This window comes from Lepidochelys kempii, chromosome 7 (assembly GCF_965140285.1).
Source record: "Lepidochelys kempii isolate rLepKem1 chromosome 7, rLepKem1.hap1, whole genome shotgun sequence".
NCBI lineage: Eukaryota > Metazoa > Chordata > Testudines > Cheloniidae > Lepidochelys > Lepidochelys kempii.
The window spans coordinates 29,347,592-29,358,375 of NC_136386.1; the positions used below are offsets into that span (position 1 = coordinate 29,347,592).

The window sequence follows — 10,784 nt, forward strand, 5'->3', positions numbered from 1 at the left end:
TGGGCTTAATCAGCAACAAAGGAGATTGAGGTCAGATATTAGGAAAAACTTGCTAACTAAAAGGGTAGTTCAGCTCTGGAACAGTCTTCCGAGGAAGGTTGTGGAATCCCCATCATTGGAGGTTTTTAAGAACAGTTTGGTTTTTGGACAAACGCCTGTCAGGGATGGTCTACGTTTACTTGGTCCTGCCTCAGGGGGATTGAGTCTGAATACGTTTCAGGGTCCCTTCCAGCCCTAGGTTTCTATGATTCTGCTTCCTTGAGTCCCTTCCATTCTAGCTTCAGTTGAACACAGTGTTCTTTATTCCTTCCCCAGAGCACTAGTGCTGTTGACAAACACCAGCTCATGGACGATTTAAGCCAAAGAGATCATTTTGATAAATATTGAACATGTGTCAAAAGTGATCCATAGGTGTTTTTTTTTAACTTGAGATTCTGAAATACTCCCTGTTAAATTGCTTTTGCAAATCAAAGGTCCCTTAGCTAGGCTTTTCAGTTCAGTTAATTCACAAAGTACTCAAAGGAACAGCTTTCCCCCAGAAACATTTTTGTAAAGAATCTTTGCAAAACGCTGTTTATTAAAACTGTACTTATCAATTGATTACTTCACTTTCTTTTTTCCCCTCCGACCTTTTTTGTTTTTGTTTTAGATCCAAAAGTTATAGGAGGAGCCAAGAAAATATTGGGATTTTCTCCTATTATCATAGGAAGACATGTTAGAAATATTTGTTTGGTATACATAGAAGATACATCAAGGAAAAATTAAGGAAAAGCTGCTTCTTCAGTCTTCTGTACAGTATACCTGCCAACGGGAAAACAAATATATATACACACACTATCTATTATACCAAAGATTTAGGTAACTGGCTTTAGCAGTAAATATGCTGCTTCAAGGTGCTTTCAAATGGTCAACTATATATGAACTTGTGGAAATGGATTGTTTATTTTTGTAAATGCTTCTTTTAAAATACTTATCATTTGAGTATGAATATTTTTAATACACACCTTAAAAGGATATTCTAAGTCATTATAGCTCTTAAGCCATGTTTGTGTATTTGTGTTTTATACTGGTGTAGAGGAACACAGCAGTTTAAAGGATGTAATTCTATCTCTTTTTACTGGTTCATTTAAGAATGACACTTAAAAAAACCAAAGCCTTACTAAGAACTGGACCTGATCTTTTGTGTCAGGATTGTTCATTCCCATCTGTATTCTTTATACTACAGGAGTATATGGCCACTGTCCCTACAAGACTCATCACTAGCTGGTTCATTTTGTGTGTATTCAAAACCTTGCAAGGTTTCCTGACTGCCGGGGTCTGAAAACTGTCTGTTCTCATTGTTATAATACATTGAGCAAGGGTGGGCTTTACACAATGACCCTTTGACTCTGTGGGATGGCAGAACTATCAAGCTTTTGAAGCTACCAAGTAGGGTTCTCAGTTTTACATAGTTCTTTCCAGGAAAGTTTGTTTAGTTTTGGTATAGCCAGGAAACTGAAGTAATCCAGTATATTTGACAGGGACTTCAGAAATAATCAAAGCTGCATGACATGCTTTTGTTTATGTCTGAAAAGATGTATTTGAACATGAAGTACTGTAAAATTTCCTAAGGTGACTTGATCACATGTTATATTGTTTCTTCTGTGAGTAAAATCCTGAAAAACTTGTGAAAGTCTTTCTTAACACATCAAGAGTTGGTGTCAGGCTAAAGCATGTATGGGAAGTACAGGGAGCCAGGACTGAAAATAAGATTTGAGGGGGAGTGGGGAGAGGTTGTTTTGTTTTGCATTTTGGGCCCAATCCTGCTCTCATTGATGTCAGTAGGAGTCTTCTGTTCTCCTGCTCCTTCTCCCTGCCTGGGTCCTGAACCTGGCTACAAATAGTGACATTCACAACAGGTGGGTTCTCTCATGACCTACTCCAGAGTATAAAAGAAACTGGGGATATCCTTCCCCAAACTTCTTGGTAGGGCGATCTCTTCATCAGCCCCTCCTTCATGGGAATGTTTTGCCCATCAATTGATATTCCTTTGTTTTGCCATTCCTTGATATTCCATTGTATCCTCATGGACACAGTTAATCATAGTAACAGGTATTGGCTTTCTGTGTTTCAGATTCTAGAGTCTTTCAAGGTTCACCCTCAAGTACCCCAGTCTTAGGGCTTGTCTACACAGGAAAGTTATACCAATATAAGATAAGGTGTGGATTTAAATCACTATAGTTATGCCAGTATAACTCCCTGGGTGGACACTCTTATTCTGGAATAAGAGTGGGATTTTGGGGTTTATGGGAGTTTATGTCACGTTAGAAAGGGTTGAAGCTAAACCAAAGTCTAAAAAAAAAGCCTCTCATTCTGGAATAAGAGTCTCCCCAGGGGGAATTGTACTGGTATAACTATGGCGGTTTAACTATACTGGTATAATTATACCAATATAATTGGTAAAAGGTCTTGTGTAGACAAGCCTCTAACTGTGAAATTTCCCACCCCCAGAGAACAGGTTTCTAGGACTACCCCTGGACTATGGCTGCATCTAAAGGCAAAATGTCCTGTTTCACCACATTTATAGCAGTCTCTCCCCAGTCCCATCTTTCTGAAAAATGGGACAAGTCTGAGAACCCCCTGTCCTTATGGCTACCCATATGATAGGGCCCATTCTTTCCAGTGTGGTAATATAAGGTTCTGTATTGTCTCCTGGCATCAGGCGTGTCATCTCAGGGCCTTTCCACACTGGAATCTGATAGGACTCCATCTCTTTAAGAGCCTTGAACATTGCAGCCCTTTCTTCCTGTGGCTGGGCCCTCCCTGTTCTGTTGATCTTCCTGAAATCTCTGGAACTCGTCAGCCTGTGGCATGTCATCTGTCTGCTGCCTCCCTTTTGTCCGAGCCCACTGAACAGCGAGCCACTTTAGTGTTGCCCTCACTTGGTCAGGTGGGTCACCGAACAATCTTGTCTTTAGTTTAGCAGCTGCCCCTAAAGGACTCAGGGCTTATACTTCATCCCACTCCTTAACTTCTGGTCTGTACCTAAGGGTGGATAGACAGGATCCTTGGTCTAGCTCCTCCAGCACACCTAGCAAGCATCTCTTCTGACATCTTGATGGGTAGATGTCCCCACCACCACCCAGAGAATAGTAAGAAGTTGTACAAAGGTCCTTTCACTGGACTGTTTAGTTTTGGACTGTAATCTCCAGTGCTTTGATTTATACTTTCCCCTTCTCTAATGCAAAGCGGACTTTTTCCCATGTAGAGCCGAAGCAACATCCCATGCATGACTCCCTAGCAAAGGGCCTGGATGAATGGGTTGGCTTATATAACACTAGTGCTCCAGTCAATCAGCTTGGGAGGAGAAAAGGGCTGGAGCAGCAATAACCAACTATCTAACCAGTCAAAACACATCCCAGGGGTTATCAACATTAACAGTTTGATTAGGCAGGTCTTAGTTAGCACCTACTGGCTAGTTCTCGACCCTCCTACCTCCTTCCTGACTGTCTGATCTCCTCTTCCTACCATTTGAACAGTTTCCTGTGGTCTTAATGGGCTCACTTGATGCAGTCCTTCATGTCCTCTTGTAAACAATACCTGGTTCTCTGGTGTGTGGGTATTTGGGCTGTAATCTCCCAAACCTATCAACTAAACCCTGAAGAAAGGGTGGGGGAAAGCCACCCAACAGAAACCTGGCAGCATCTTTTGGTATTTGACTGTTCTGTCACATACACCAGTCAACATTCATGGGCCCTGCATACTCACCAATGGCTATGGCCCTGATCCAGCAAGGGGTGTAAACTTGTGCCTAACCTTAAGCGTGTGAGTAGTTCCATTGATGCCAGTGGGACTATTCATGTGTTCAAGTGCCTTCCTGAGTTGGGGCTTTTACCAGAAAATCTAATTTTTTCCCAGTGTCTGAGTTTCAGAGCACCCTAAGAAGGAGTAATGACAGGATAGTTTATACCTAAGAATTCATCTGACTCTTCAGTCTGATCATCTTACTCCAAAGAGAGCAACCCACATTATCCTCTTAGAAACAACTGATCTTGTAATACATTGTTTCCTTCCGAGACAAATTTTACAAGAGGCAATAGCAGGCCTGGGGAGGAGCAGGAATCACAGGACCAGATTTCTGAATAACAGACCCCTTTTAGCACCCTCAGCATATTTGTGACCAATTGAGGAAGGGCTGAAATAGGGCCCAAAAAGGCCCCATTTCTCCCGCTGCTGACGTCAGTGGGAGTTTTTCCATTGCAGTGGATGGGAGAGAAGCCAGCCGTAGCTAGACAGCATAGTTTGTCTATTAAATTTCTAAAACTCTGTGTTTTCAGTGGTTTAATTACCTTAACTTCACTAGAGGAGCTCCTCATTTACATACACATACAGCAATGTCAGGAGTGGGTCACAGGACTATTTAAATATATAGCATAAGATGGACATGAATAAAGATTCTATGCAAATGAAATAACATCATTTGTCCTTACCCAGCAGAACAGTATGTTTAGATGTTTTTTCTTCCATCTGCCCCATCATCTCTCATGTCTATTTCATTCTAATAGCCACCGGGTCAGGGAATCTTGTTACAGGGATAACTGACAGTGCTTGCAGCATTTCCTGTAGAATTGCCATGATAATGTCCTCAATGAGCACAACCCACAGCTCTGCTGCCAGAGTTGCACACTGATCCAGCATTGTGCCTACCTCCAAGCTGGAAAGTGCTTGAATTATATTCTGTTCTTCCCGTGTCTTGCCCTGTAGGTAAAGTCAGAGCGATTTTTTTCCCCCTGCACACCGTCTCTAATTTATAACATCAAAAACCAAATGTGACTCTCCATGGGCTGCTTAAATCCAGCAGGGGCTCCTCTCTAAGGAAACTGAAATAAAACGCTTCTGAAATGTAAAAGGGTTTTAAATCTTCATGCCAAAACTGTATTGGAAACCTCATTAGAGCGAAATGATTTCTATTGATAGAAAAAGCACTGTACAAAACAGAGTCCTCTCAGACAGCCACATCTCATTTTAATGCAAATACAGCAGCCTCGTTACTAGTAAGCAGCTTCTCTGTGTCTAGATTATCCAACCTAGTGTGCCCTGGACAAAAAACTTTAAACTGTGATTTGTTATGATCCTACAGGAAGAATTAGCATCTCATACACTTTGAAGGCGAGATTCTGCCACACTTGTAGTGTACTCTACCAGCAATCCCACTGAAATATCCCTGGAGTACTCAATGTAAGCATGGCAGAATCTATTCCTGATAGGGGTTAGGGCCCAGAACCTCAAAGCTATTTAGGTGCCTGGCTCCCATTGAAATCAGTGGGAGGTAGGTGCCTAAATAGTTTTGAGGATTTGGGCTGGGTTCTTTAAAGAAAATGGCTTTGATCATCCTTTGCAATCATGCAGGAATTGGTATATTTACTAATGGCTAAGGTTATAGTCTTTCCAAGTAGTGTGTCCAACTACTTGGTGTTTGAGATCTACTGAGATGAGGTTATTTTTCACAAATAAAATCTCCTGGGAAGGACAATCATTAGATTCCCAGCTACTAGCCCTGGAGAGAGTACACATGCACCCTGTAGCAGGATTTGGCTGTAAATCTGAACACACAAGGTAAAATTTTTCTTATGCTTCTGTTTTCAGGGCAAACTTATTTTTGGTCCAGTATGGTCAGAACCCCGAGAGTAAATAAGAGAAAACTACTTGTTCTTTGTTTGCTGTTTCTTGCATTACTTGTAAATGGAAACTGATGGTTACTTTGTATCGATATATGTAATTTTTACACAGTGCAATGCACAATTACTATGTGCGGTGTTGTTGTAGCCGGGTTGTAGAGAGACAAGGTGGGTGAGGTAATATCTTTTATTGGACCAACTTCTGTTGGAAGTTTGTCTCTGACACCAACAGGTGTAGGTCCAATGAAAGCTATTACCTCACCCACCTTGTCTCTCTTGCACAATTACTGTACTAGGTTTTCTCCCACCACCACCCCACCTTTCTGCTTCCCATAAAGAGGATTTGAGGAAACAGAGTGACAGCAATAGATTTCTTGTTATTCTCTCAGTCTGGAACAGAAGGTTCCATACAATTTTGTAACCCTGTAGGGATGGATGCCTTTTCTTAAAAAGTTCTTCATTCAGGAATGGATACCAAGTGATAGCTCACTTCTTTGTGCAGTGTGTTTGTATACAGCATATGTCGGTTTTTCCATGTCCAGTGCCATGGGAAGTGGATAGGCTAGCCCTTTGGAAGTCATGAATTCTGTGGTGTCCTTCTACAGAAGGGAAATTTAGGTTAGATATTAGGAATAACTTTCTAACAGTAAGGATAGTTAAGTACTGAAACAGATTAATAGTGGAGGGTATGGAATCCCCATACTTGGAGGTTCTTAAGAACTGGTTAGACAAACACCTATAAGGGCTGATCTATGTGTACTTAATCCTGCCTCAGCATGGAGTGATGGACTAGATCTGTGGCTCAAACTTATTTGATTGTGCCTCCATTCTTTGTGTCTGTAGTGTATGCCTCAGTGTATGCCTCAGTCGCCACTCTCCTACAGCCCAGCTCCAAAGGCAGAGCAGAGAGCAGCGGCTGCTGGCTGGGCTCCCAGCTCTGAAGGCAGTGCCGCCGCCAGCAGCAGGGAAGTAACGGTGGCATGAGATGGTACGGCCACCCTTACTTCTGCACTGCTGCTGCTGGCAGTGCCCTCAACAGCCACCCCTCTCCGGCCACCCAGCTCTAAATGTGCACCGTACGTTTTTTCCCCCTAAAGCATCTCATGCCCCCCAGAGCACATTCCAGCCCCCAACCCAGGAGTGCGTCCCCCCGTGTGAGAACCTCTCAACCGGATGACCTCGTGAGCCATACATTTCTATAATTCTATTATTATTATTGTTTTACTTGACAAAAATAAAGTTAAGTTTTGGATCACTCCATCTATTTGGAGAGAGCTAAATCCCCCTTCAAACCCAGAATAAACAGCCTGCCATTAATGATTCAAACGGACACATTTAGGCCCTAGTCCTGCAAGGATTTGCACACATGCTTAACATTCTGCATAAGGATGTAGTCCCACCTGTGTAACTTTAAGCAGTGGTTAAGTGCTCGCTGGATCCAAGCTTACTTTCTAAATTATAGTGGGTTACCACATTGTGAAAAATTGTTCCTGTGTGTCTGCTAAAGACTGAATATAACTCAGCTGTATTGTCAGCATCCTCCAACCTACTCAAAGTAAACTGACTATGCACAGGGCTGTTTAGAGAGGGAAGAAATTTGCTGTCCCTTCTTCCCCGAAGCCTTAGCCTCATGTTACAGTAGCATGGTGGAATGGGGGGACATTGCACAATACACCCCTCCAAAACAAACAAACAAACCCTCCGCATTGGCATGGTCATAGCAGCCTCGCAGAGCACAGCTTTGCAGCATATTAGAGACTCTGTACCTGGTGTACAGATTGCCTGCATCTTGTCTCTGTGAAACGGCACTTTTTCTGTTGCTTTTACATTTGTGTGGGTGCGGCCGAGGGGAAGTTTGTCCCCCAAAGGGCATGCAGTCCCATCCAAATACTTGCTGTCACTATGGGGAACTTCTTTTTTCCTCTGGTTTCTGTCATGAATGGGCTATTTGATTTAGATCAAAACTGAACTGCCTCCAATTGCCTCAGTATTGATGTCAAATGTACCCAGATTCAAGGAAAAAAGATGGGCAATAGCCTGATCTTTAATCCTCTAAAATAAAGCAAGTAAAGAGACAGCATATAAATAGTTAAACCAGGCCAACTGGGCCATCTGTATCCAAAGGGAGTGGAAAACAAAATGACACATCCCACAATAGGTTTGCACAACTCCATTTGAAGGGAACAACTGCACTATTTAAAGCGTGACTTGTCTGCAAGCGAGAACTATATTAAAGTGATCACTCACTCAGGAATGTCCTGGGTTACTTTACAGTTCTAGCTGGGCTTCTCAAAGCCACGTAGGAGATTTGGCTACTCAATTCACATTGAAAAGTTCAGCTTTTGGATCATTTTTGTAGTACTGTATGTAAATATAACTCGTGGCTTTGTTTTGGAGTGTTGTGTACAGTAATAGCAAAATAATCATAAAATATTAATAAGGAATCTTGCATTCTTAGATTTTTTTTATTGGGGAATTGTATAGACATCCATTAGTCCAGGAAATTCATGGAATTCTTGAAAAGTCTGGCCAGTGTTACTGTTCCACTAAGAAATGCAAGCTAGCTAGTATACTGCATGGGTTTGATATTTTATAGTCAAATATCCTTGTTCATATCTTCCAGTGATAACATTTATCATGTATATGTCATGTGAGCTAAAGGAAAGTTGTTATAAAGTAAAAACATTAAACAAAGTTGGTAATTCAAATTAAATTTTAAGAATTTAAAGAATCTGTGTGTTGGGAGGACTATAATGTTACGTTTTTTCATGTATTTTATGCTTTGCAATGAAGTCAAGAAGTGCCCTACAATGTGTTATGTTGCCCCCTAGTGGCTGCTGCCTCCAGGGGGCTATACTATGCTATACAAGGGTGAATGTTTTGAGTGGGACAACTAGTTATCACAAGTTATTTTAACTTCATCATTTTTGTTTCAGATGTATTTACAGTATTGCTTGTTAATCTGTTCACCAGTCTTAAATTAAACATGAAATACTGGTTCATAAGAGGGTCTTTGTTAGAGACTGCCTTTACACGTGTTTGTTCACTGTTTCATTTTAAACCCCTTCATTCAGACTTAGAATAAGATAAAACCTGAAGTATCAGGTATGAAAAGCTCTTCCTGTTGTAAAATAACTTCCTTAAAATAATGGCCTCAGGATTTGATTTAAGCCTGCCACAAAGAGGTTCAGAGCCAGGCACAAGTGCAATGTGTGACCTGCCCCAACCTTTCACATATAGCTCTGAGGGGTGAACTGTCCCATGCATTTAACGGAGTGTTAAAGGATCCACTGTTCTGTCAGGTCCCACCAACATCACTCAGCAGAAGGGAGCCACTGGGGTAGGTAAAATGGGGGTGGAGGGTGAAGGAGAGAGGAGACACCTGCGGGTTCCAGTAGAGAAAGAAAAGAAGGCCCCACACTACTGCACCTGTTTCTCTGGATGTGGGGGGGGAGCATCCCTGCTACCCCAAGTGAGGGGAGGGGCCACAGTGGAGGACTGGAGCCATGGTATGGAACCCTCCTATGTTACTGTGTGTCTGTGTCCCCAGATTACTTTAATCTTGCCCTAATAACCAGAGCTATCAGTGCGGTGCTTTCACTATCTCTAATCATCACTTGTGTTGCAGGTGTGTCATTTCATATACATGTGGGCTGCTGAAATATAACTATTTAGATAAAGTATGTATGAAAGTACCATGACCGCAGGAGCTTCACTTTTGCAGTGTGCTCCGAGTGACCCTGTTTGCAAACATTAAGCGGGAGCTAACTAACTGCTTAAAGATATTTCCTTGTTTTCCAAGCCATGCCCTGATCCCTGCTATTTTCCATCCCCTTTGGCGCCCTCCCTTTGTGAGCTGACCATCCTTCCACCAGCGGGGTTTAAGAGATCTTCCTGAACGAATGAGTCTGCGTGTTTTGAACAATTGGAACGTTAAGTAAATCAGAACTATCTGAAAAATTGCAAGTTGGAAAGGAGGTCAGCTGGGAACGGGAAAGCTCTTCCCGTGACCAACCTGAGTGGTCCTGTTTGATCTCACTGAGGCTGCAGAGGTTTAAATGAGTTCAGATTTGGTCCCACCACTTCACGTAACACTATCCTGGGAAGTTTCGACCATACGCACAGGAATGTTTACACATTCGTTTCTTAGGTTATCTGCTCCTGAGCAGGACTTCTAATGAATCATCAGTTCACTCCCACTGAAGGAAGGCTGGAGAATATGCTCCTTCAACCCAAATTAAATCTGGCAGATTCCTCTATGCCTGATCCAGCAGATCATTCCAAGCCTGGTATTGTTGGAGTAAAAGGATTCCAGTGTCATTTTCAAAGAGGAGCTAGGCATGCCTTTAAATAGGGGACTGAGCAGAAGCAGAACAGGGGTCCCAAAGACCAATGGTTAATCTACTATGAAAGTGCTGCTCCAAAGTTTGGTAATGCTGCTGAATGATCAGGTCTCTTTGCTAGGTGGGTATTTAGCATTAAGTTTTACCACTGTACAAGAAAACAACATTTGAAAAAGGCAGTCTTGCACATTTTGTTTTCATTAAATTAGTGGGGGAGAAAAATACATTGAGGGCCATCTTTTCTAAAGGGTCTAACCCAGCCTCTAAATGCATGGGTCCAATTATGCATAGGCAGCCTCTGTTCACTACCCCCCTCTCCTATCCCACACACTCCACTTTAGATAAGCAGTCTTTGCATGTGATATTTGTGTTGCTAGGTGAGCTGTCTACTGGGCTGCGGCATTCATATGTTGTTTACCTGCGAACATGGGCAACTGTAAATTTAGAGACCAATAAAAAAATCCTTTCAATGTGTCTTTCCATTATTAAGTGAAAAATCATCAAGGAAGTGTCTTCTAATGGTTAGAGCATGGGACAAGGATCAATGAGTTCTAGGTGCCATCTTAATTTCTTTCACTAACTCACTCATTCAGTTTTCAAACGCTCCTAAGTCTCATTGGTTCCTAAAGACCAAGATGATTTTTAAAATTGTATGCAGAAGCGCTTTGTGCCTCAGTTTCCCCATCTATAAAATGGAGTCAGCATTGTCTACCTGACAGGGAGGGTTGTATGGCTGGCTTGCTTGTTTGTAAAGTGTTTTGAAATGATGGATGAGAGGTGTTGT

At 42.1% G+C, this 10,784-nt stretch overlaps 1 protein-coding gene across 2 annotated transcripts in view; it reads left to right on the forward strand.

The window, feature by feature from the left end:
• CARD19 (caspase recruitment domain family member 19) overlaps positions 1–8,644 on the forward strand; it is a 50,988-nt gene extending 42,344 nt beyond the window's left edge. For both annotated transcript variants that reach the window (XM_073351574.2, XM_073351575.2), the window contains exon 6: positions 650–8,644. In XM_073351574.2, coding sequence (XP_073207675.1) covers positions 650–765 — 116 coding nt within the window. In that variant the 3' untranslated portion in view covers positions 766–8,644. The remainder of the gene's footprint in view (positions 1–649) is intronic.
• The last annotated feature ends 2,140 nt before the right edge of the window (positions 8,645–10,784 follow it).